General features: G+C 42.4%; 1 protein-coding gene across 1 annotated transcript; it reads left to right on the top strand.

Moving 5' to 3' along the window:
• Positions 1–27,779, top strand: lmo1 (LIM domain only 1). Its single transcript, XM_079997746.1, has 4 exons — positions 1–541; positions 15,843–16,056; positions 24,957–25,082; positions 26,984–27,779. The coding sequence occupies exons 1-4, from the start codon at positions 520–522 to the stop codon at positions 27,087–27,089; spliced, it is 468 nt and encodes a 155-aa protein (XP_079853872.1). The 5' UTR covers positions 1–519; the 3' UTR covers positions 27,090–27,779.

Below are 27,779 nucleotides of genomic sequence, written 5' to 3' on the forward strand. Positions count from 1 at the left end.
TAGCAGTTGTCACATTTTGCGATCGGATTTGTTGAATATTAGTTGGTGTTACGGAACAAATGAGGAGGAGGAAAGAGAATATCACCGCGAGGACAGCTCAGCCTCATTCCGGGCTCGTTTAGGGGAGAGAGGCAGACATAGACCGAGAGAGGGAGAGAGAGAGAGAGAGAGAGAGAGAGCGAGAGAGACAGAGACAGAGGGAAAGAGTAGAGCTTTATTTATCCATCTCCTCGGGTGTTTTTTTTTTTTTTCCCCCTCGCATGGAACTGATACAGATTTATTTGCATTATTTTCTAATCGGGAAAGGAGAAATCCTTCACTCCGCACGCCCGCGCGTCCCGCAGACGCATCATCGTTACTGATAGGAAGGAGACGCTCGATCCGCCGGGGGCTTTCCGACCAGACGCTCCAGCCCGAGCACCGCGCGTTTCACAGCCGCTTTCCTCGCTCCGCGCGGGGGGAAGACCGCTGGAGCCCAGCACGGACCGGCCCGGCTCGGACCCCTCGTTCCTGAGGACGATGGTGTTGGACAAGGAAGAGGGTGAGTGTGTGTGCGTGTGTGTGTGCGCGCAATCTGGAGAACCTGGAAGTGTCGGGACGCTTCGCTTTCTGTTTTGTTGGCTTTTTGTTTTTTTTACTCAGAATGATGATTTTTTTTTTTCCGATTTTTTTTTTTTTTTTTTTTTTTTTTTTGTGCGCAAACTTCAATATTTGCCGGACGCCTCGAACACCTTAAAGTTTCTAGAGAGCCGTTCGCCCGGTTCTTTTGTCCCTGATTTTCTTGCCTCCTATTTCTAAGAGTTGCGCGTTTTCATCGCCGGGAAATATGTGGGTCTATTCAAATGCAGCAGTGATTGTACTATACCAGTGCTGGGCGATAAATCTTTATAATATAGAATTTGGATTTTTTTTTTTGGTTTGTAATATCACGATGTGGCTAAATGTTGTATTTAAGGCTGCATTGCAGTAATTTGTAATGCGATTTTATGCCATTTATAATATCCACATTACTAATGATTGATTCTCTTGTGTGTGGAAAATAGTCCCCAAGATATAGTCACAAACTATCGATACCGAGGTATCGGGCAAAAATATCGCGATATTCGATTTACTCAACATCGCCCAGCTGTAGATCACACTGTGTAGATGGATTCTCTGTTTTGACCCCCTCTAAGTTACCGAGGCAGCCTTTAACATCACTCCGGGATGGGAGATGACATCCCAGTGCTTTTAACGTGATTGCAAATTATGGGATAGCACAGAGCAACGTTCTCTCGGTTCCCATCCAAATAGGCCTACTTCCATGACTTATCTATTTTAATGTATTTAGGTTAATGGGCAAGGCAATCTAATTAATTTCAATTTAAATCAAACCCGCCGTCCCATTTTGTATGAAACTGACGTTGAGTAGATGTGCAGTCAATTTATTATCATAGACAGGGCTTTTACTTGAGAATTTGAATTCTAAACAGAGATCATACCAGCAAAGGCTTTGCTTTTCTAAAGATAATTAATAAATGACAAAGTATTCCCAGTTTGCTCGTCTTTCAAATCCATTTCCCCAAGTGTATGACGAGGCTTGTTTTCCTTGTGCTTCTTGTAAGATCCCCTCTGACAACCTCCACCGACCTTAATACATTTCATGTCATCTTTCAATGCACATATGGTTTTAGCTGAGGCTTTCACCCCAAAGTAATGGATGCATTTGTAACCCATTATTTATGTTTGAAAATGGATATTTCATATGTCTTAGCAGAGCATCCTTTCACTTACCCATCTGAAAACCAATAAAGGGATTGCCGCAGAAACATAAATTGGTCTGTCTGGCTGAATCCATGTTGTGCTGCTAATGTACCCAAATTAACTCAACTGTAAATTGCCTCCTTTGGATGTCTGTCTTGCTAAAAGTTCCCTATATGATTCATGATTTAGATTGCTTTTAACAGTTATTGGCTAAGCAATATGGTAAATGTACAAGGTGATGCAAATGGCATTAGTGGGAAAGGATGCACAGGAGCATGTAATGCAGTCAATACTACATTAACTACTGATGCCCAATTACAGAACCAGGGAGAGTGGCTTTTAGGAGCATTAGGACTTGCAGAAAAGCTGAGATCACCTGCTGCTCATTGCCTAAAAGCTTCACCCTTTACTTGCTGGTCCCGAACAGCAACTCCAGAATGCGTTTTGGCAGGGCTTGATATAAGAGCTGCTTGGAACCATCTCTCCTCTTGTTGTGGCTTTAAGTGATATTAGCTCTGAAATTAAATGCTTGTCAATTAAACTATCTTGCCACCTAGCCACCAATTGCATGCGTAAATCATTGTGTGGGTACTGAGTGAGACTCAGGGTGTTTGGGTGCATGTGTGCACATGTTTGCTGGTTTGTCTGTGTGCTTTTATTAATAATGTTTTAACCAACATGTACTTGAATGTGAAGCTCAGGAACACTTCAATTAAGGTTCACAACAACCACAGGAGCATGCAATTAATCAGGAGAAGTCCGAAATTAATCGTATTGCCCTACATCTTGGCTTCAGAGTAAATCAATATTGATGCAAATCAATTCCCTTTTTAAAACCTTCCTCGTAGTGTAATCAAATCAGAGAGCATAATACTTCTTCTGGTAAAACTCACATGTAATACATATACGTATACTGTTGTTGCATTAAACTATGCATATATTCATTTTCAGTATAGTTTACTGTATGTACTGTACATTGCCTCCTATCCTGTGGAACCTGTTGTTCTCCTTTATTAAAATAATAGTTTGCTGCATGACAAGTAATATGTGCTATAATTCAATAATAACATTAGTTATTCGTTATCGTATTATGTGTTGTTACTGGGAAAGCACAGCACACAAGCGATGGAGAGTAACGCCTTTGTCTATTTGTTTACAACATATGCCCTTAAATACTACGAGATACACTTCACTTTGTCATGTGACCTCAAGTTTCAAAAGTGGTTCCTGTTTCTAGAGGAAAAGCCAAATAAGCTATTTCAGTTTGGTAATGTATTAGTGCAGAAACTACCAGCTGCAAAACAAAATTAAAAATAAAAATGCTCTCATAGCAGAAATGTCTGTCCGATCATTTGCACTGGTGCTCTAAGGAACCTGGCCAGAGGAGAAACCCGGCAATCCTCCAGCCTGCAATACATTCCAAGCTACCTTTGCTTTTTAATTTACGGCCCCGTAAGCACCCTGTCCAATGGAATTTGTACATTCATAAAGCATGTGATTGAAAAGCAATGTTTCAAATGAATATAGACTGGTGATCTGTCGGCTGGTGTAATAAAACTTAGGCTTCAGGCTCAGATTTTTATTTTGAAATAATAAGAATTGCTTCGTTCTTTACTGGTGTTACCATGGTAATGCTGTCTTGTAGCAATGTTATATTGATTTAGAAAGTGGACAGTAATATTTCTTTCCTGTTACAGAGGCTTGAATTCTAATTTCCAGATGGAGATTACTTTTATACATTCCTTAAATCTTTTCACTTTTACCCAGGAATGTAATTTTCTCCCCCGTATTTGCCATTTCCTCAGCTTATTGGTTTGATCTCACTTCAAAATTAAACTTGCCCCTTTCAAATATTGAAATTCGGCCTACATGTGTTTCTTGCGCCCTGGGTCCAAACAATATGACAAAGTTATTATGTTGTTTGAAATTTCTTAAAGTCACCGCTGCTTATCATTAAGCTTTGTGTTCGCAATTTCATTTCACGAGGCTGTCAGAGAAGAAATTCATGTTTGGAGCAAAGAAAAGCATATAAATGAATGTTTGGGAAATGTAAAAAAAAAATTAAATAAATAAATAAAAAATAATAATAAAAGTATTGCCTTCACATACAAATGGTATGAGGCACTCTGTGTACATGGAAGGATCCTGTACACAGTGTGCGTCCTGAATGATAACTGGTGTACTTTTGATATTTGTATTATGGTAGGGGCTTTCAGCGTTATTTTTTGAAGACTTTTAAAAAAATACCGCAACTCCACAATAAATTTGACTTCATCCAAACGATTCAAACCTTTTTTTCCCCCCATGTCGAGCAGTTAAATTCAGATCTGCCACGGATCAGGTGCTCGAGTGCTGGAGTTTTTCGCGAGACTCAATTTTTTCTCCCACCACCACCACCACCACCACACCTCCAGATCCCTATCGCTCCCGATCGTTTAACATCTGTGGAGTGTAGGAGATGTGTATCGTTTTCCATCATCTTGGTGGAATTCAAAGAGTTCGGATGGAGATTGGGGAGACGTGGTGCCGGCAAGTGCACCCACCTGCCTCTAATGTGAACGGCTGCACTCATCAGGGCGGCGCACAAACTCAATTACGCACTCCTGAGCTGTAAGACCATCCCTTTTTATTACAGCCACAGGCCACGCGCTCCGTATGTTATCTCACAACTTCTCCCAACAAACCCGCTTATTTATCACTGGGAAAGGGTAACGCCTGTCATTATATCGCATTTATTTCAGGAGGCATTCACACAACGGTGTATGCGGTGGATGCGAAAGTTGAGGTGGATGAGTCGAGTCGGGAAACCCATAGATATGTCGACATATTGGGACAAATGACGATACTAAAGCTCTTTCGGAGCCACCTCTGAGCAACCTTATGTTTCACCTGGAGTGCGGAGATGAGTGCAGATCCATGCAACGTCCTTTGTTTGTTTTTTGTTTTTTTTCAATCAAATAATAAACCATGATGACATTTGAATCATCTGGGTGTTCTTGTCTGAATCGCCACAACCTGGATTTGGACAACGGCACATTCTCAGATACTGGTGTTGGTTGTGGCCCGACACCGCAGTGTCTGGGAAAGTCCCATCACGTCAACCGTGTTGGATATGAGAGAAAAGTGACTCGATACTTTTCATCTTTTGGCACGGAGGTGGTCTCTAATGGAAATAAAAATGTAATATATATCAATGATACTATTCCGATTACTCAAAAACAACATCTAGTCAGCAAAAGTAACAGATGAAATAAGCCAATTCTGAGAAGTTTAAGAATCTTACAGATTCAGAATCAAAAGTGAAAGTGCAGCATTGCCCCAGCCCTGATTTAAGTTATTACGTCTGGGCGATATTGACAAAAACTCCCAATATCTCTCTGAGGAATACGTCAATATTATATTTGACAATATTTTAGACTCTCGGTGCTTTCAGACAATATTTACACACAAGAAATATTTGAGTGGATGTTATGACTAACCAGGAAGAGGTTGATCAGAACAGCTAGAACAGTCTATGTAGATCAAAAAACAGCATTCTTTTACTTTAATGCTGCTCAAAGACAACTTTTTACTTTATCACAATATCACGCTAATCAAAATCCTAGACGATATCTAGTCCCATGTCATGGATTTATGATACTATATGTTGTCCACAAACACAATGAAACAGGTTTTTTATTTTTGAAGTAACCTGCCTTGTTAGGATGCTGGGTTAATTTATGCCTTCATACACACGTAAAAACACACCCTCACACACATAATACATGTACGCATATACACACACACACACACACACACACACACACACAGATCTAATGCGCATTCTGTTTCCTCGCTCATCTATCAATAGAAAAATGCCAATTAATGGCTTTTTGATTTTCTCGCATTTCTTCTGTCCCTACGTAATTATTGGTTTAACTTCAAATAGGGAGACAGTAATGGGGAAAGGGGATCCTTATGCAGGGCAGAAAAACCTTGTGAGATGAACATGTTTTTAACCAAATATTTCAATTATAGTATCCAGCACAGGCCACTGAAGAGGACAGGCTTTTAAAGTAGAAACTTAAAACAATCAGGCTACAGGACTACTATGAGGAATAATGTTATAATATAATGCCATAAGAGGAAATACAATAAGTGTTTTGCTGGATGTTATGATTAAAAGACCTTATTTGTTTTAAAAGTTGGAGCTCTTAGTGGAAATGGAACCTTAACCCTGCCAGATGTAGTGTCATCGTTTACTCACTCAGTAACACATTGAATGCTGTTTGTTTATTTATTTATTTATTTATTATTTATTTTAATTACAAGCACGCAGTATCATTGTTCATAAAACGAAACACTAGACACGATAGTTCGGTAAAACTGACTAGGTTCCACTTTGGGGTGGCATTAAGTCACAGTTATCTAATATTTCATTTAATTCATCCTGAAATAGTATCGTAATAGACGCATATTTGCTTTTATGAAAATGTCTGAGAGAGAGAGAGAGAGAGAGAGAGAATGTTCATAATTGTGTGTGTGTGTGTGTGTGTGTGTGTGTGTGTGAGATTCCTGATCATCCTCTTTTTTAGCTGGAGAGAAGCGCATTAGGAAACATGTTCTCTGGGTTTTACGTTTCATTAAAAAGGCATCTTCTAGGTGCACTGGACTATGGACACTAGGAGCACATGGTGGAAAGCCGTGTGTGCATAAAAGCAGCAACAAATGAGCCATTGAATCCCACAGTGTACAACCTACTGTAGTTCTATTAATATGTACAGACATATGTAACTGCACATAATGTGTACCATGCATCTTCGTATTCGTTTTTCTAGCTACAATTCAAACAGTTGACCAGTGTTGGGGGCCATTACTCGAAAAAAGCGTATTGAACATGACTCGTTGCTGTTTAAAAAAACGTAATGCATTACTTTACTTATTTACCTCCAGTAGAAAGTCATTTGTTACACTACTCATTACATTATGTTTACGCTGTGGAGATTCCCCACCCCTCAAAAGTTTTAGATAGCTCCGCCATCCCATCTCTGGCACAAACTCCCGCATGAGCCAAAGTAACACGAGGGGTGAGGCGATTGTTGCGCAAGCGTGCATTGAAAAGCCGCGTTAGATGATTTTTTTTTCCATCCGCCGGTTATGCAGTGCCCGTTCCAAACGTGCCTGTCTGGAACGGGCTGCGCCGTTCGTCATGGGCTGCACTGCGGATGTAAGCGATGTCGCAGAGCCCTGAGGCCCCGCCCTGCTGCTGCACAGAGCTGAGCGGCTCACTGTTCGCCTGTTTATTGAAAGGTTATTAATATTACACATGTCGTGTGTCCAAATTGCACCAAATTCGCCACCGCACGTCCTTGGGTCCCCAGCAATACACCCGCCGAGTGTGAAGTAGATCGGATGACCAGTTGTCAAGATAATCAAAGGACATACAGAGACAGACAGACAGAGATTCCTTCCTTTATCAGTCAGATATATATAACTTATGTAGGCCAACGCAAGCACCGCCAAAATTGTTTGATTAGTAACTATAATGTGATTACTGAATTACATTACAGCGTTACAGACCAAGGTAATGTGATTACAGTAGGGCTGCCCCCTGAAAGTCAACGAGTCGAATCATCAAACCCGTGAGTCGACTGAGATTCTGAAGTCGAGCAGTTGTTATTTTTTTGGGGGGGTTTTTTGTCGGTCATTGTGTATTCTTACACTGCTTATTGCATGACTACAACAGGATAAAACAGATAGAAGCTTACAAAATGCACAGTGACAACATTTCAATGAGGAATTATAAATAAAGGAATCGTAAATATATTTTTATATCTGTGAAACGTCAAACAACAAATAAAACCACCACAAACAGTGTGTTTTTAGTTGTTTTATTTGGAGGAACGGGGGACAAGTGGGGATGGGTATTAGGTTTTTAACGGTACCGCTACTCTTACAGATACTGCTTATTGATGCGGTACTTTAACGGTACTGTTATCCGTTCCTTTTGTTTTTTTAAGAAAAAAACTAAAACTAATTATGAGCAAAATCAACACTGCTTTATTTTCTGAGCGTAATGCATGGCGAGGGTGTGATCGGGGGGAAAAGGTTACAGAGAAAGCGTCCCCATTAGGCACGGTTTCGTTCCATACCGTTCCATAGGCACTTGTTTCGTTCCGTAAGGAGACGTAAAATAAAATAACCGACATCTAAAATAAAAACACACTGTTCTGGCCCGCCGATCGTGGGCGCCCCGTCGCTGGCTCACGCTCGTCAGTACTGTCAGCGAAGGAGACGGGTGCGCAAAACCCCAACCGCCCCCCCCCCCCCCCCCGGGATGGCGCCCTAGACCGCTGCCCAACTCACCTCTAGGTAGAGCTGGCTCTGTCACCCTCCCTCCCCCCACGCACCACAAATAGTTGAATATTTGCATTGAACAGCTCACTCCGATTCGACTGACAATATTTGGAGTCGGGTACAGCCCTCGATTACAATAATGCGTTACTTTGGAACGCGTTACCCCCAACACTGCAATTGACCTACTTCATTTTGATCATGGTGCACATGGGATATACATTATGTACATTCTGTCCAATGCAGCTGCTGAGTGCTCTTCACTGCTCTCTATTCAATGTCTCTCAACTCAAACTTCCCCCATTGACAATTTCAGTATCGTGTGCCTTTATGTTTTCCCCTGCCGCTTCCCCGGTCAGTAGGCGAGGACGGAAGTCAAAGCAGTCAAATGGCAATTCATCGTCAAAAACATCAGGAATTATTAGGTCTCCAGTCAGAATACACTAGGAAGCGATATCTCACAGGATGACTTTCAAGTTTTTTCAAGTTCCAATGAAAGCCTGCAATTTTTGGATTATTTAGTTGCCTTTGACAGCTGTTGGATAATGGACACTTAAGTTGATGTAATCAATGCTGATAATGAGTTCCAACTACATAATTACAGTTTCAGCTGCAATTCAAACATTGCAGCTGCAACAAGTCCCTCCACCCTCCAATGCATTTTTTTATAATTATAATGTGTACACATTAACACACATGTGCCCAATAATAACGTCATCATTTGTAATGACAATGACTCATAAGTAAGTTCCATTCTTTATAAAGCTATATAAGCTACTCCATTATATTCCAAAAAATCAATCTTCTCACGACCAGCCAGTCTCACCAACAGCATTTTGTCATCGCACCAAGTTTGATAAGAGTTCTGCCCTTTTGGTTTCCTATTGAAAAGACACATTTGCCAGGGTCAATGGTTGGCGGGCTTAGTGTGGAACAAACAGCACCACATCCAAAGTTCACTGGGACTTCTCTCTCTAACTGTGCATCCAAGCAGTCTCATTATTTACCCCATAAGGAGACGGGGTGAGGAAGAAGGCGCCTGAATGACATTAGAGTCCTGCGCTGCCAAATAACTGCCCCCTGTGGGGAATTTGCATTATTCAAGATTAAACAGGCTCACATGGAGCACTGCTGTGTGCTGTTCTCTCCGTTTCCACCACACTGAGGACCCTGAATGGCACACCTGTCTCCTGGCATATCCTGTGAAATCATAAGTGCACAGTAATTGCTGGGGAGGGGCAATTTCGTACATCACTTCCTAACCTTGTGAGTGACACAAACTTTAGAAGGCTACATTTATTCCTCTCCAAATGCATTTTTAATGTGGACCAGAAAGTGTTTGTGCATTATTCTTTGCTGGATAGCGGAAAGTGGCTATGACAGGGCTAATGGTTAGACTTTATTTATTTATCTTTTTTTGTTGCAAGGAATCACGAAGTGGCAGATAATATTGTCCCTTCTCACTTAAAATAAATAAATATATATATATATATAAAAAAAAAAAGATTTATCCAGTTTTTGAAATGCTAATGCATTTCAGGGGGAAAGTGAACTGAACTTGCAACTGAAGAAGATGAAGATGAATTCCTCTTTCCAGTTATTGACAGTTGGCAGTCACTTAAATGAAAGTGTTGCTGGTTGAGGTCTTTAAAGAGGCTTTGGGCCAAACAGACCCTCGGACCATCCGCAGCAAACAAGAACCAGCAGAATGGCCACAGTTGATTGACTGGATCCAATGCCAAATATTCCCTCGTCTTTGTGTCAAGCCTCAGGCAGGTTTCCTTGATCCTTCCTCACTTTGGCTTCTCAGGGGTTTGCGTTGTGGTAATCCAGTCTGATCAAACACTGAAGTTTTTTTTTTTTTTTTTTGGTATTTCTGACTCCATTCATCATATTCCTCTCGTCTCTCCTCCTTTCCTCTACTCTCGCGTTGGAACAAGTCACTTTCTGTAATAATTTGGAAACTCTGCCAGTTTCATGTCTCAAAATAAGCAGTAATGAATTTAATTAGAAAGCTGTTGCATATCTCTGTGATAGATTCCTTTTAATTAACCCCATGTGAATAAATTAAAAATAATAGGGGCTGAAAAGTGTGGAAAAAAAAACAGGCTAATGAAGTTATCCGTTAATTGGTGTGGCATCTGCAGCCAAACCACAGCGCACAGTAAGCACCAGGAGCTGAGAATGCCTTGTGTGAGCCTGCCTGCTTCCTCAAAAAAAGGCCAAGGGCCTTTCGCGCTGACTTCAAGTGTAAGAAATGCACCTCTGACGTGATGGAAATGACCGTGGGCCGAGAGAAAAGGCAGCCCTGTTCCAGGCCGCTCTGCTGAGACTCCCCATGCCGCGCTTGAAGCCGGGCCAGTGTTATTGCAGCCCTAATGCGGCTGGCTCATTTGGAGCGGATCAGGAGTAATTATGGTGGGGAAAGTGGCTGCCGACCGCGGGGGTCAGGACACTTGTAACATGTGAAAAGAGCAATTATTCCGGGAGACAAAACCCTCCCTTATCCCGGGCAGGGCCGGGGTCAATGCAAGGGACGGCTGGGCTCTGTTTCACCGGGGCTTATTAGCCACCGCAAGCTGCAAAATATGAGAGAGTGCATCTTGTTAATGAACAGTCCCCTCCTCGACTGCACCAGCCCTGTCTGCTCCGTCTCTCTCTCTCTTTCCTGGACTTACTGAGGGTGTTAATTATGTCATAATCATAGCATGCAAACAGCCCCGCTCTCACACAGACCAGTATTTATACACCAACATCTGGAAATGGGGCACACTTTACAGTGAAATAGACCGATCTTTTAGAGAACTATAAGGAAAATTACAGCGAGTAATACTTATTTTCCTCGCAATCTTCGACAAGAGTGAAGGTGTTAATATGAATAACACACAGAGTCAGTTGTCTTGATTGTTCTTATCTGTCTGAAGATACTCGTCGGTCCACTTTCGGCGGGCATGGCGTTTTCCAGCCGATATTGTTACCAGATGTCTTGTCTTGGCAATAATGAGCGATGTGTCTGCGGCTCAATTACAGTAATGACGGGGGCCGAATGAAAGGGACACATTCACCCAGACAATGGCAAGACATCTGCCAGCGAACCCTTTTAACCTTTGTAGCGGAAACCAAGATGGAATTCTCTTTGGGATTACCATGGCCACAGTGTTTACAGTGCTGCTGGGGGAAACTCTGTTTTTCAATTGTTACAGACACTCCTGTCTTTAGTTATTGTTCCATCCATAAGTCATGAGTAGTTCACAACAAGTAGTAGTACCATGGGCAAAGGATATTGACATATACCATATACCATTTATATATTTATATTTTTAAAAATTGGATTATATTGCATTATATTATGTTGTGTTATGTAACAACGCAAAATATTTTACCTTAATATCTATATAGCTTTTGGCGAGACAGCCAGTTTAAAGAGTTAACCCGCCTGATGCATCCAGAGCTTGTGTTAATGAGGCTCCTGACAAGCTCAGTTGTTTTAGTGGAATGCAGTCATTTGTTAATTTAGCATTTAATTTCTCTGTGCATACCACTGAGTACATTTGTCACGGTTGTAGCTTTCACTGTCCCAATTTACCACCGCGTGGGCCGGTAATGATATGGAGTGCAAAGACGAGGACCACCCAGGGTCAGCTCTCACCTCCTTGAATGCCTGCACTCCTACCTCTTTTGTGATGTGGATGCAAGGCTGAGTGAATCTGAATATCCTTCACATCCATTGAAATCCTACAGGAAGATGACCCCCACGCTGCCGGCGTATCAGACTCGAATGCTACTATCCCGTGTGCAAGTTTAGGTTGAGTGCCAATGTAGAAAACCAAGTAGTTGAGAGCTTCAACGCGATTGAAGTTATGGAATGAGCTCACCTACGACTGAGGCTTTTGTCGAAACTGGCACAGAATGCATCACGATGCTCGGGTGGAAAATAAAAGTCAATTTTCATAAGGACGTTCACAATAGTTTGTGGACGAAATATGATTGTCAGGCTTAGTTAGAGAATACTACATCACTGGTTCTTGGTTTATCAATGACTTGGTAGTAATACAGAACTCTTATCATGATAAGTATATACAAGGATATTTTATTAGCCAGTACATTTCCTAGCTAGTATTTACTACATTTGGATGAATCCAAAGTTTTTCTTACTTAAAAATGTGTAAAAATAGCAGCACTGTACTCAAACTGGGAAAAAGTTATTGCAGGACAACTCGTCCCATCATGCTCTCGATCTATCCTTGTCTTATCTAAGGAAATGTAGGCTGGCCATGAATATGCAGTAATGGCATTTTACTGATTACAAATACAGTTTCTTTAGGTGCATTAAATGTCCTGATTTTATTTCTTGAAAGCTTAAAAAAATATCCAAAAAGGTTGGCACATTTATTGGATTTCTGATAGCTGTAAAGATGGAAGTGTAAATGGGCGACACACTGTAGAGATTGGATTCTATCTCTATAATGGAAAGTACAGGATCTGACAGAATCCTTAGGATGAAAAAAAATAAAAATAACAAGTACATATTCCTGAAAGATACGATCTTTAAAAAGTAGAGAGATTGGAAAAAAGAGAGAGAGAGGTGACAAGCGCCTTACAAACAGTTCCAATGGCAAATTAAATTATTTTTCCCCGGCCGGATATTCGGCGGGACAACTTCTCCATCTTTTCACTTTGACAAAGTAAAATGCGTCACTTGTTGCGGTATGAATCGTGATGTAAAGAGGCATTCTTTGGGTGACACCAAATGACACTGGAAGGTCACCGGGACTTGTATCTGTTAAATGGATTGGATTAAGTGGAGGCTGCCTTGTAAGGCCGCTCCTTCCCTTCATAATGCACCTTTTCATTCTGCCAGGCAGCGAGGCCCAGGAAGCTGTTTTCCACTCGTGGATTTCGCACGGCACATACTGGTGACAGGTGCAAGAAAATGTCTTATGGCATTAAGGGAATTGTAAGGGGTTTGCTTTACACAATCATTCATTCTGTCACTACTCTTTGTTTAGAAAGTTTGAGCCACCACTCACTACGGCGCTATTAAAGACATTTTTCCGGGGGCTGTTTTTGGTGGAAACCATCAAACCTGTATTTGTTCACGGCAGCGGCTCTGAGATGTGGGGGATCAGCTGAGTGAGCGTTACTGCCTCCATGTAAATGTTAGGGCCGCTTCACTCAGCCGACTCCCACCCAGCCGGCTCCATGGGACCGCAATGCATACACGGAGAAAGTAGTGGTCTAGCCGACTGCGATCCAGGGGAATCTAGGTTACAGAAAGGGCATAACATGAGGCATATTCGCTTTCATCATGGGGAGCAGGTTTTGTTTTGTTTCTCAAGCCAAGAGTGGAGCTCAACATGGACCGGAGCCGCCGTGTAAAGATTCAAGCCGTGGTGAAGCTGTGGCCTTTGCGAGCGTGATGTAAAACATGCGTGTGACATGTTTAAAGGGTATATGGAGGATGGTGGTCTAAACCAATTAGAAGTAGTTCTCCGGAGGTAGGGGAGCGACCTTTGTGTATAATTAGTTCCCTTATTTAAAGCAAAGATTTAGAGTAGAATAACTAATTAGCTGTCATAAAAGGCAAATTAAAGATTTTTGCGCAATTCCTGGGGGAATTTCTTTAACTTGTGATTTATTTATTTTTTTTGCTTTACGCATGCTTTTAGACACACATACATGCACCCACACACAAACACACACACACACACGCACATTTTCCCTCTCATTAAGACTGTTTTTAGTTCTGTGGAAGCCTGTCAGGCAAGCACTGTTGGCATACCTGCAGAGAGCTCCCCTAACAAGCCACGAAATGCAGGTAGAGGAGAACGCCCTTAGCTAGTGTGGCTTGAATTTGAAGCTTTTTAGCTTCATTTACACTGAACATTGGTATTTATAGCAGGTTTTGTGATCCTAATGTGCCAGCTTCAAGGGGCCTGTTTTTGGGGGGAGGTAGGAGGTGAGGGAGCTGGAGGGCAGGCAGAACACTAATTGATGGCTCCCATCACCAGCGCTGGACCAATTAGCCTCCCCTTTCCACTTCTGATAAAGAAATAGGACGGCTCAACACCACCGGAGCACTTACTCACATATAAACCAAGGCCATAAATTTGACTAACAAGCTCCCCTCTTTCTTTCGCTTCCATTTTAAAAGGGGGAAATGCTAATTATATTACATTCATAGCATTACTGATGTGTGGATGGCCAAAAATTTTGTGGAGCAAATCTGGATCCAATAAAGCGCTTTTGTGAGTCCATCTGTGTGAGCTGATATATGCAAAAAGATGTCAGAGTGAGGGAGAGAACGAGAGAGAGAGGTAAGAGGTAATGAACCTGGCTATTTAAAAAGAAGTAGGCCTACTGAAAGAAAGAGGGACAAGGTTATTGTGAACAAGGGAAAGAAAAAAAACCCAAAACTTGATAGGCTTAAAGGGGGAAACGCAGAGCGCAGTGAGTGAAGCGATGCCGCGTCGCCAGCGGAGGCTACGCTTATCACAGAAATACAAGAAGTTGCAGGAAACCAAGCGGGTCAACCGCTAAATGCTCATACGTGTCTCTTTCTTCTTACTGCAGAAAAACAACAATCAAGTCAGTGTATGTTGTATTATATAACGGCTCAGGATAAAAAAAAAATATTTATCTTTCACATTTTACAGGGGCCGCACGGACACTAATACATCCAAAATGCTGCTCAAAACCCCCTGTGATGCGGAGTCCAGTGTTCCTTTTTTCAGAGAAATGTGTTTTGTAAGTGGCAAGTGGCGTCCTCTGTGTGTTCTTTTAGATAGATCAATAGCTCAGTGTGTGAGAGTGTCTTAAGAGCTGTTGTCTTGTGCTTTCAGCTGTGGCAGACCTGTTAGTGCTGCAGAGGGGAGCTGCGTGCCCCTGACTCCGTACCAGCAGTGGCCTGGGGGGGGCTTTTAGTCCAAACACAAATGTCAACCACACATAGACTATTAGAGTTTAGGGCAGTTATTAAATGGACTTTATTTGTCCTTTAGGAGGCTAAAAGGCGCATTTAAAGGGGACCTGCGTGACAGCGGGGGCAATTTGCGCGTTTGGTTACTTAGCTGGCTCGTTGCAGACATGTGTACAGATAAGTGTATAAGGAGTAAAGGCTGTAATGTGGTGAGCTGTATGTGTGTGTGTGCGTGCGCGTGCGCGTGTGTGTTTGCGTGTCTATGTATGAGCAAATGCACCTGTGTGTGTATGAAACAGTGAGTGCACACTGAAAGGCACTTAGGCCATAACATATCTCACTGGGGTCTGGTAGCAACATTTTTGTGGTCACAGGCTTTTTAAAAGGTTAATGTTAATCTATACCAAACAAAGCCCATGAGAAGCTTTTACAGCTGTGGACAGTTGAGTGAAATGAAATGGCAGGAGACAAACAAACCTTGGAGCGCGCTGTAAATACAACAGTTAGCCAAAAAACAAACCAATAAAATCTGTTTAAAATACAGAAATTATACCCTGTACTTATGCCCCGTCTCCCTGAAGCGTCTGGCGTGTTATCAAATAACTTGTATTCCATGTATTACAGCCTGGTGTTTGGAGCCGGCAGGAGCAGGGTTTGTGGTCCAATGTGACCCGGGTGCCTATCTACATGGAAGAGTGTTTTCTTTAATGCATATGAAGCAGGGCGTGGTGCGGCCAAGCTCAGACGCCTCCAGAAGCAGGTGGCTTATCAAAAAGAGAACATGAAAAGTCACTCGTGTTCCTGGGCAGTAAATCACACGTGGCTGTTTGTGTCCTTATCGCTACAGGTGTGCCGATGCTCTCCGTCCAGCCCAAAGGAAAACAGAAGGGGTGTGCTGGCTGCAATCGCAAGATTAAAGACCGCTACCTGCTCAAGGCCCTGGACAAATACTGGCACGAGGACTGTCTCAAATGTGCCTGCTGCGACTGCCGCCTGGGGGAAGTGGGCTCCACCCTCTACACAAAAGCCAACCTCATCCTGTGTCGCAGGGACTACCTGAGGTAGGCAAAGCACACACACACACACACACACACACACAACCACACACACACACACGCGCGCGCGCACACAGACACACACACACACACACACACACACACACACGTCTCACCATATTTATATGGATCGGCTGATGGCTTTGGGATCAAGCTTTTGTAACATTCTATTGCGACACGTTTTGAAATATAATAAATCCTTGCTAAAGAAGCCCTCAGTCAAAACTCATGTTGACAGGAGAGATATATTGCGTAGCTGTTGGTGGGTGTTTTAACTGAAATCAAATTTTGCATAGCTACACTCCATGATGAAATAGAGTAAAGCGTTCCGGTGCAGCTTTCTATGAATTCCTTTTGCTGAAAAAGAGACATTAAGTAAAGCTTTAAAAAAATAATAAAGCAGCTTATATGTCTAGGTTCCTAGATCTAGATTCAGAAATTTGGATACATCATGAGACATTTAGATGTGTTAATGTAAATGTAAGACAAAAATATTTGAATTTAAGAGGTTGATTTTATAATCAGTACAATTGGGACATCATATTTAATAATTTTAGACTATGCACAAAGGCATTGTAGGCCTTTATAGTAGAATAATTTGTGAAAAATAGAAAGCAATTTAACATAATGAGTAATGAGTCATAGCTTATATAAAATCAATGTGACATCAATATTACATTAGTATTGCATTAGTTTCTTTTGTTTTAGATAAAACCAATTAAAAATATAATAATAAAATAAACACCATGCGGGGCTACTCTAACTAACTAAAATCGAAAATTTTGTGTTTGGCACCTAGGTGGTGGCATAATCTTCACAAACGCAGATAATCCCCCCAGATCAAAAACAACAAAGATTTGTATCTGCATTCATTGACAGATTTTCTTCTTTGGTTTGCTATTTGAGAAGGTGATATTTCTAAATCTTTTAGAAGTTGTTTTGCTCCCGGGCTGTTGTGTTAGATCAAGCATCTGTTTGTTCTACATAAATAGATATTTAAGATGACTAGAGTGTGTGTGTGTGTGTGTGTGTGTGTGTGTGTGTGTGTGTGTGTGTGTGTGTGTGTGTGTGTGTGTGTGTGTGTGTGTGTGTGTGTGTGTGTGTGTGTGTGTGTGTGTGTGTGTGGATTAGGCCAGAAGGCGATATTCTCCTTTTTAAACTCTACCTTGACAGCGATGTCAAGCACAGAACAGAATAGAGAAGAATAGAATAGTTTCAGAAGAATAGAAGTTTGTTCTGACATGTCAATGCAGTGGTGGCCAAACTGCGGCCCGAAAGTCACGTAGAGCACCGCACTACAGCCCCGCCAATGGATGATGAAGAAATTACGTTTTTCAAAATGAATTCATAATTTTATTTTATTTTTTCATGATTTCTTTCTTTAATAAAGACTATTTTTTTATTTTCTCATATTAGTCAAATGGGTTAATTAAGTTTAACGCTAGCGATTTTGGTTAAGGTTGCGATAGTAGTTGCCACGGTAGCTCGATTTTATACTGTGCAGCCTGCAAAACAACACAAGCTGCCTGCAGCCAAAAGCCGGTTGGCCAATCTAATGTCTATGAGATGTTTGCTGCGGCTCATTTACGTTTTTTAAAATATTTTTTATTTTTAGCACAATATTTTCCCTATGTTTACACTGAAACGGCAGAGTCCTGTCACGCTGTAGCCTGGAGTCTAAGCAGCACGAAAAGCTGAAGGCTGTGAAACCTCCAGGCAGGCCCCCACCCTCGCCCACACCACCACCACCACCACTCACCGCTTCCCCCTGCCATCTGCTTGCTAAATTAAACATGATCATTTCCTGGGCGTTAAGTCGCATTCCCAATGAGATCTTACCATTTATCCTGGAGGGAGTCCCCTTGGGGCCAACTTAGAGACCCCGCCGCACAAGGCCTCCCCCCTAAATCTCCCTGCCCTGCGCCATCCTCCCCCGCTCCTATTCACCATTCTCCCCTACACTCCTCCCCTGCAGCCCCAGCTTGCTACCACCTCCCAGGTTGGGGTCAGCTCAGTCACATCGGGAGTTTGGTTCATGAAGAGTTAATGATAGAGAACACACAATTGTGCAATTTCATAAATGGCAAAAATGACATGCGATAAATGCGAAAAGATCAACCTCGGATAAGAACTAAAAAAAGCGCATATAAATAGACAATTACCACTGGACAAGTAAGCAAGACTGGTTCTGTTATCAGATATTGGCCAGGCTAAAATAGGGTATTAGTATCGAGGGAAATCCCCCCCCAAAAATCCAAAAAGCCATTTCAATCATGGGTGACATTAAAGGAAGTGGTTTAATTTTCTGCTTTTTTCCACTCATAGAAGCAGGTTATAATGTGTCCAACGGCAAACATTCGGTCATGTTTGAGTGACCGCAAGCTAATGGTCTTAAGTGTATACTGATCAGGATTGGAAGTAATGGGTTGGATGGGTATTGACCGATACGCAAAAGCTCAGCGGTGAAAAGGTGGCATGCGTCCATCCCTGGTAATTGTGAAGTTCCCGCTTTGTCCTGGCAGAAGCCGGCCACCTACTCAAGAGGGGCTTAGTGACTAAGAGTTGAGATAGGCCATTACCATCCATCAACTCCCACCCACAGTTAATGCTTTTAAGACACAGTGAAAAAGACCTCCCCCAAAAAAATTTAACAAAACGAAAAGCCCCGCGAGGGTCCGATGGAATAACAATAGATGGGCAAATGACAAGAAATGGCTGAAATTAAGCCCTCTTTCCTGCGAGATTAACCCCTTACACCCGTCGGTGTGCCTGCGACGTGTTCCAACACGGCGACGAGTGTGTGACGGAGGATAGCTTCAAAGGGAAAGACAAAGGGAAAGGAGAGGTTTCCCCCAGCGCCGTCAAAGGTCGGTGAGACGTAGCAAGGGTCTGCGATCAGAAGAAGGACGGAAAAGACAAGTGAGACCGTCAGGAAACAAAAGCCTAAAGTAAGAACAAACGAGGGGGAGGAAGAGCGAGAGCCCCCTTTGTGCGTCCACGCTTCCTCCGCCGGTCGAGGGGGGGGGGGGACCGAGCCCACGTGCCCGTTGTTCCCCTCGGAGACAAATGCGCGGCGCTTCGCCGAGAGAGGCGGGAGAGCGAGTGATGTTGAGAAAACGAAACAAACACAAACGAGAACCACCGTTTTCATATCGTCCGGAAGAGGAGCTCCAAAGAGTGTGGTGGCCGCTCGGCCTCTTTGCTCTGCGGCTCTCCTCACACCTGCGACGATGAAGTTAAATCTGTGCACTGAATTAGCCTCCTGTACGCGGCCACACTTCATTAAAGACAAGCAGGGGGGATCAAACGCACCTCGTGTATTTGCCTGGGACTGGAACGCTGCCATGTTCACATTAATTATTATCGGAGCTCCATCTGTGTTTGTCCTTCAGCGGCTCTGGCAACATCTTCAATGCACTTTCACCGTCCTGAAACTTGCCCCAAAAGTTTGTGACTTTTTTCTCCCCTTTTTCCCCTTTTTCTTCTCTCTCTCGTCTATTTGACATTGTCTTCCTTTATGCTTGGGGAAAACGCCGGGGTGCTATTTGCAGTTTGGCCACATACTTATATTGTAAAGAAGAACAAAAGATTAATTAGGCTTTTCAATTCTGTCTGGGGGCCCACAATCTGGTGACCCCCACCAAAGAGATTTGACAAGCTAGTCATGCTTTTGATCATCACGAACTCAAGCTTGAAATGATTAATTTTCTAGTTCATACATCAGAGTAGACATAACAGTTATCTGCTTTTCAAAATGGGGTATAATTAGGAACAAAGACACGCGCTCAGAATAAGTGACTTGATTGGATCAGCTAAATAGCGCACTCGCCAGGAAAAAAAAGGTGATAGATCCTTCAGAGGCGGTTATAATCCTTTCCTTTTTCTTAACCTTTGACAACCTAAAGCGGCAAGTCTCCTTTTTTATCGGAACGGTTGCTTTTTTTTTTACATTTATTTTTGTTATTATTTTGGAATATTTTAACAAAGAGCTTCGCGGCGAGGAAAAAAAAAAAAAAATCCAGCGGGAGGAAGCTCAGAATGTGCAAGGCCCGTGCAGCACAACGCTGGGAGCGCGGAGGGAACAGGTGAGATGTTTGAGGCGCTGAGGAGACGGAGAACGTCGCGAACGCAGAAAGGTTTGCAGGCTGGCGGAAGCGGCGCGTCCGTTCGCTCCAAGCGAATGACGCGGTAAACAGAGCGAGGGGAAGGAAAGAGCCACGCTTTTTCCTCATTGTTGCCGGGCCACATCTGTTTCCAAAAGCACGTGGGAGGACATCCGTGAACTTTACTCACGTAATGCGCGTACATCAGATAAGGTGAGGAAGGTATCGTCTCTTTCTCTCTCTCTCTTGGGCCTTTAAAATGTTTTAGTCGCTGAAAAGAATGTGGCTATAATAGTATCAAAGACTTCTTGAAACCTATAATCCAAACCGAGTTCAGAAAGATATTTATCATTGATTATTTGACAGACAGTTAGCAATTAACTCTGGAAGCACGGTTCAAAAAGAAACGGCTCGGCTATTAAAGTAAGACTACACTGCTTTTAAAACTGAGCAATAGCTCTAGCAGCACATGCTGTACTCCTATATGCACTTTAAATATTTTCCATATTTATATATATTTTTTTTACAATATTTATAATATAATATTTATAATATTTCTATTTTATCATATCGCCACTCATAAACAGCCACCCGGGTTTCATTTGTGTTGCATTATATTGTTTAGAGATTCCATTTATATTGCCTTGCAGTTGAGGGTGACATTCAAAATGAACAAATACTTATAACCCCAATTGACTTTTATTAACCACGAGGCCCGTTCTTTGAACAAACACAAGAACTTAAAAAAAAAAAGAATCTAACTTCACAACAAAGCTTCAAAGCAAAAGTGTATGACAAGGGCACCCTAATTTTCCAGAAACCGTTCAGCAAGGTGGAGGTTGAAATACTTTTTATTTCACCCCCTGTTTGGGAATATTGATTTATTTAATCCAAATGACCCGGGGGAGTTCAACGGCATGAGCCGCTGCACTCCTACAACGCCAGACATCTGTCAAGGCAACACAATGGAGAAATTAGTGCAAAACCTGAATAAGAATGTCACCGAAAGCATGATTGCGTGTTTATCCGTCTTCTTTGAATCCATTTCAGTGCAGTACATCACGTAACCTAACTGTACTTTTACATTTCCGATGCATTTTACAATTATATGACCGAATTTGAATGTTAGTTTTGTATATTAGCCAATGATAAAAGAGCCAAAATGACTGGCAAGACCGCTGAACACCACAGGATGAAGATCGTTTCTCTGAATTCTGAAACCCATTATTTATTCTATTGGCACAGGATCTGATCCTTTACGTATGACCTCACCACGTGAGCGAAACCTTGTACCCAACCTGAAAAGAACCTGCCAATCTCACAACCCAACTCCTAACCCAGTTTGGACCCTTTAAAGACAAAACACAGTCCTGGACCTGTTGGGAGGGCAACTGGACCCGTGTGTGTGTGTGTGTGTGTGTGTGTGTCTGTGTGTGTCTTCTGGCACTTAGCTATGCAGAGTCAAGGTTGCTCTAAGCGGTTTTTTTTTATTTTTTATTTTTTTGTGGGGGTTTCTTAAATGCAGGCAAAAGGTCATCCGCTAGTCAAACAGAGTGTCGCACATTAAATCACAGAGTGTAAAGACCCAGCTAAAGACACGACTAGGAACCTCCTCAAGGTGTTAAAAGCCCCTCAAACCAGCAGTTGAGCAACTTTATAGGCGCTCCTCGGGAGAACCTCCCGGCCAAGCTTTAATAGATTGTACAACTTGTGCATATTCAGTTAGCGGGTGCAAAGAGCAGCATCTGCAGCAAAGAGGGCAGAGGCAGATGAAAGGTTAGAGAGAGTCTAAGAGCTGTTAACGATCCCCCCACGCCCACAGCAGTAATTGGGAATGGCTGTCAAGGTTCTTCCAGAGGTTTCCCTCCTTCTCTGTGAAGGACCTCACTTCATCACCAGGTTTAGAGCAGCAACATTTTAAATCGTCGGGCTTTACAGTTGTTGTGGGTGTTTTTCAGCGATTGGAGGCAGCAAGCTATGTCCTATGATGACGTTTTTTTTGTATTTTTAATTTTTTTTTTATTGTCATGTCCGTGTGAGCAGCACGGGAACATCTCAGAGTTTGGATATTGGGAGATTTAACAAAGATAATTTTATTTTTTTTTTCCATGAAAAGGGATTCAGGGATTGTTTGCCAGAAATTATATTAAATTGGCTCACTCGAGCCCATTTACAATTTTGCAATTATAGGCACTGTTTTGGCATTACGATTATTTTTTTCAAGTGAAAAAGCAATGGCCTCCCAAAAACAGTGAAATGAATAGAATCAGAACAGAATGTCCGTTTGTTTATAAACAAAGTGACATTCTTTTCTGAGTCTCTCGTTTCCAAAGATTTTAATACAATTGAATTATGCCTCTTATTTTTTATTGGATCACTCCAGGTTTTGAGTAATTTGTCTTTCTCATATATACTGTATGTGTGTGTGTGTGTCTACACATATATATATATATATATATATATATATATATATATATATACACTGTAGCTGGAGGAGATATGAGAGGAGCTCATGAGAGGAGGCGACGCATCTCATCTCATGCTCCTTCAGGATGTTGGGGCAAATTATGCAAGTCAGTTCTTGAAGTTGATGTGTTGGCAGCACGAAAAATGGGCAAGCGTAAGGATCTGAGCGACTTTGACAAGGGCCAAACTGTGATGACTAGACGACCGGGTCAGAGCATCTCTAAAACGGTAGGTCTTGTAGGGCGTTCCTGGTATGCAGTGGTTACTACCTACCAAAAGTGGTCCAAGGAAGGACAACCGGTGAACCGGCGACAGCGTCATGGGCGCCCATTGGGCTCATTGATGCAAGTGGAGAGCGAAGTCTAGCCCGTCTGGTTCAATCCCACAGAAGGGCTAGTGCAACACAAATTACTGAAACGGGTAATGCTGCTATGATAGAAAGGTGTCAGAACACACAGTGCATCACAGCTTGCTGTTTATGGGGCTGTGTAACCGTAGACCGGTCACAGTGCCCATGCTGACCCCTGTCCACCGCCGAAAACGCCTACAATTAGCGTCAGAACTTCTTCCACTGCTCCGTTGCTTCCATTACGTCACATGATGAATCATGTTTTCTTCTACATCATGTGGATGGCTGAGGTTAGGGTCCAATCCAATCGATCATCTGTGGGATGTGCTGAAACAACACGCCCGATCCGTGGGGGCCCCACCTCGCAACTTCCAGGACTTAAAGGATCTGCTGCTAACGTCTTTGTGCCAGATACCACAGGACACCTTCAGAGGTCTTGTGGAGTCCATGCCTCCACGGGTCAGAGCTGTTTCACAAGGGGGAGCTACAGAATATTAGTGGTTATTAGTGGTGGTTTTAATGTTGTGGCTGATCGGTGTGTATACACAGTATATACTGTGGAGATATATATAAATATATATATATACATACAGTATATATACATATATAGACATACATATATCGCTCATTTCACCACTGATGCTCCGATTGCGACCTGGCGTTTATATAGTGTTAGGGGAGGAGCCATGCCAAGTACTGGTATGACTGCTCTATGTCATCGAGTCATGATTTAGCCACGCCCAAAAAATCCAAAGCACAATAATGGTGAGAAACAGATTAATGGTCTTTAATGGTCACCATAATCGTTCACAGCCTTTTCACATGTATTATGTGTTTAGAAATAAAATCACTGAATTCACTTGACAGGTTGGTTTCATAATTGTATTAATACACAACCGCACATTTTAAGGCCATCTGTGTGATGTCCACAGAAGCAATATGAGCATATTGCTGCCTGTCTTTGTCTGGCCCTGATTAGAAGGATGGTCCGTCCGCTGGACGGATGTTTTCTGTAACAAGGTGAAAGCGACGGAAAGGGAAACGCACAAACCGAGCACAATATCAACTCTGTGCCTCTGTGTGAGCTCTACAACTTGAGGGAAAGTGTTTAACATACTGTTAGAACGGCAGTCTGCTGTGGCCTTATCCCCTCTTGCAAAGCTGAAACGCTCCTTTCCCCGCCACTGCAGAATATATAAATCTATCTGTGATTCAGAATCTCCAAATTAAACATAGGGGCAGGCGCTTGGAAAATGAAAATGTAAATCTGACGGGGCAAAAGCATTTTGAGTTGCCGGGAAGGGGAAAAAAAGCGATTTACACCAGTGCCTCTTTGCTCTGTTTGTGACCTTCATCGTTTCACTGCTATCTAACAAGCTTAAACCAACGGCAGGAAAAGCTTGATTTGCAAGTCTCTCCAAGGTAACATCTCCCTCCCTTCTCCCTGCCCTCTCTTCCCTGAATGAAAGACAGGGGAAGAATAAGCACATGAGAAGGAATCGAGCTTGTATCCTTGTACCAGAACTCTTTTCAACTTTTGACTACATTATAGAATTTAGCCTTGTGTGTAAAAATCCAGCTGGCTCCGGTTGGAGTCGGTCTTATTAGGTACTTCAGTGTTTGAAAAGGAAAATAAACTTTCAACAGTTCAATTGGTTTGCCTCAGACCTGTTTTTCACCGCTTTTTAAAAATTATTTTCTTTGCGATGTGCTGGGGGGCGGGGGGTGATCTTTGAAGGAGATTGAAACCATGTGATCGTTTTAATTAGATCATTAGCCAAGAATTAACATTTATTTTTGCAATCCTCATTAAAATGAAAAATAAAATGCCAGGAGATATTGGTGTATTACATTCTATGTTTCCAGATGTTGTCCCATTTCCTCCCCCCTTTTTCCCTTGCTGTCCTTCCTACTGTCAGCATTTTTTTGTAGTCCACCGTCGGGGAAGGGAAGGTAGGTTAATCTTTGTGTGTGTTTCTGTCTTTCAGGCTCTTTGGTACAACGGGGAACTGTGCCGCCTGCAGCAAACTGATCCCAGCCTTTGAAATGGTGATGAGAGCCAGAGATAATGTTTACCATTTGGACTGTTTTGCCTGTCAGCTTTGTAACCAGAGGTAAGGACGGAGATCATAACGGCATTGTTTTTCTCTCCCCCCAAAAAGCGAGCGAAGTGCCGAAATGGCCATTAGGTTAAATAGGAGAAGCTGCTTAAGTTCTCAGGGAGACTTCAACAAATTTGTTCTGTCTTTGTGTTCTTTCTTTCCCTCTACCGGTCTCAGCACACTGAATAAACCCACTCCCACCCCCCTATCAATACTCCCCTAATTATTTTCAATTCTGACCTCTCACAGGCACTTTGTCCTTGTTTGTCTTAGTGACGTGGATGGCTCTGAGAGGCAAACTAAGTTCATTGATCAGAGACAATGCAGCAACTATATTCTTCGCTGTAAGCGGGATCGAAGGGAGCTCTAATTTGCGGCGGGTGTAACCAGAAGCCCGAAAAAAACTACTTCACAAACAAAAGACTCCCCCGTAATAAGGCTTGTCATGGTGGTGCAGGTGCTGGTTCCCTGCAGTGTTACCGAAAAGAAGGTACCTCCGGCTTCCTTTGAGTCCTCAATTATCCTCCGGAAGACGTGTTGTCTGGCCCTTCACGCGTGCTGCAGCTGTTTTTGTTTTTGTCTTTCCTGGTTTTGCTGCGTGATCCAGTTTGACCGCCATGTTGGAGTGATGCGATCCAAGAAGAAGATCCAATTTACAAAAGACGATAGGCGGCCACCTTTTCTGGCCATCTTCTTTAGAGCCTCCGAAGTTTGATCAAATTTGTTTAAATGATTCAAATCCAGTGACTTCTTTCGTGCCCTTTGAATCTGAATAAATTGATTTGTCTAAATACAAATTTGATCAATTACTGCCACACATTGGAAGTCACATTTTGGTTGGGTTGAACCAAAACCTGTACCTTACGTGAACCTAGCACTTCTAAATGTGGGTAAACACCTCCATAACAATACAAAGAACATAATAATTTACATGATCATGGATCTGTCATCTAAATTATTATTACATGAATTTAATAAATGTGGGATTCAATTGTTTGTTGTTGTTATTGGTGGTGTTAGAGTACTGATGTTTTTTTCTTTCTTTCAAAATAAACATATAGACAGCAGAATAACACTGCTGTAGACCCTCCTCCACTAAGGTCTACTCCACCAGTCACACAGAGACAAAACCTACCATTTAAGCAAACAAGGCCTTACGAGGATGCAAAAATCCATTTTTCCCCTAGACCAACTGTTGCTGAATTATGAGGTGGCAAACTTGTATCAATATGTCACACCTAGATATTGCGTTTACCTTTAATCTACTGTTAATAATAGCAGTGCCCTGGCCACAGAGCGTCCTTTGCATGGCTGACAGGGTGCGACCCTATTCCACCACACAGCACAAGCCCATTAACCTCTGCAGGCCACATCCAGTTTCCATAGTGAAGGCGCGCCGGCTGCAGCCTCTGTCCTCCATGTGACGCCGGGCCCATCAGCCACATTACTGCCATAATTGTGACTCGACTGCCAGTTTGGCATGCAGCCAAGCTAAACTTAACAATGTTCGTATCTTCCCTAGCCTTCGGTCTTGTTATCGGGCTATGGTAACGTAACTGTAACAAACAATGCAATCACATCAGCGGGGCAGCCAGTCAGTCATCTGCACATTTTTTGGCTGTCTCGTCAAAATGGCTTAACGGGGGGGGGGGGGGGGGGGGCATTCTTGAGCACTGACACCAAACTTAAACATTAAAATACAGACACAAAAACAATATCCTCATGCTCCGGGTCACGGTGTTCTGGTAAAAAGTTGGGAGTCAAATGTTCCAATGCCATCGGAAGCGGTGATGGAGTCAGCGTTGCTCCTTCTTTGACTGCCAACAGAGCAGCGTCATTATTGCTTTAACCAACAGCCTGTGGTGACGGATGGTTTTTTGACATTTCTACCTTTGCCGTTTGTCGCCCAACAGGTTTTGCGTGGGGGACAAGTTTTTCCTAAAAAACAACATGATTTTGTGTCAAATGGACTATGAGGAGGGCCAGCTGAACGGGAGCTTCGAGACCCAGGTCCAATAGTCGGGCCCGGCGGAGGCAGCGACCATGTTCTCCACACTTACACACAAGATGGATGTTGTGATGCACTTGGAGAGAGACAAGCATCCGTCTGCTTGCCTGCAATACTTTTTAAAAACCCCTTTATCAGCCCCTAAAGACTCTATTGTAAATGTACAACTTTTGGCCCCCCCCGTACCCCAACACTGAGCAGTTACAAAGTTTTGATGTACAGTTGTGCCTGCTTAGCTGAGCACTGTATTGCTTGTATGTTTTTTTGTGAAATTTGTTTAGAAATTGTTTTATTTTAACTTTCCTTTCGGAAATGGTTCTTTGGAGGGTATGTACAGTACAGTTTTCTCTGTATATATAAACTGGAACAATTATTTTATGAAATGTAATGCAATTTTATTACTAGTGTCAATTAAAAATTCTTAAATGTTCATAGTGAGTTTTTCTCTCGTACCAAAAACCAAAGTTGTTGGCGACGTCAATGTTTACCCGACGCGTTGATATGTAATCATCTCAAAAAAAAAAAAAAAAAAAAAAAAAATGCTGTAAAAAGCTTGGCGAGGATAAGTCCTTTTTAAAAAAAGTAACACGATTGAATGAAACAAGTTTTATTACATTTTGCAACATTCTGATGGAATTAGAAATGCTGTTTGAAGAAAAAAAAAATGACCTAAATAAGAGTTTATTTGGAATAAAAGAATG

The sequence above is a fragment of the Zeus faber genome (assembly GCF_960531495.2).
Source record: "Zeus faber genome assembly, chromosome: 3".
NCBI lineage: Eukaryota > Metazoa > Chordata > Actinopteri > Zeiformes > Zeidae > Zeus > Zeus faber.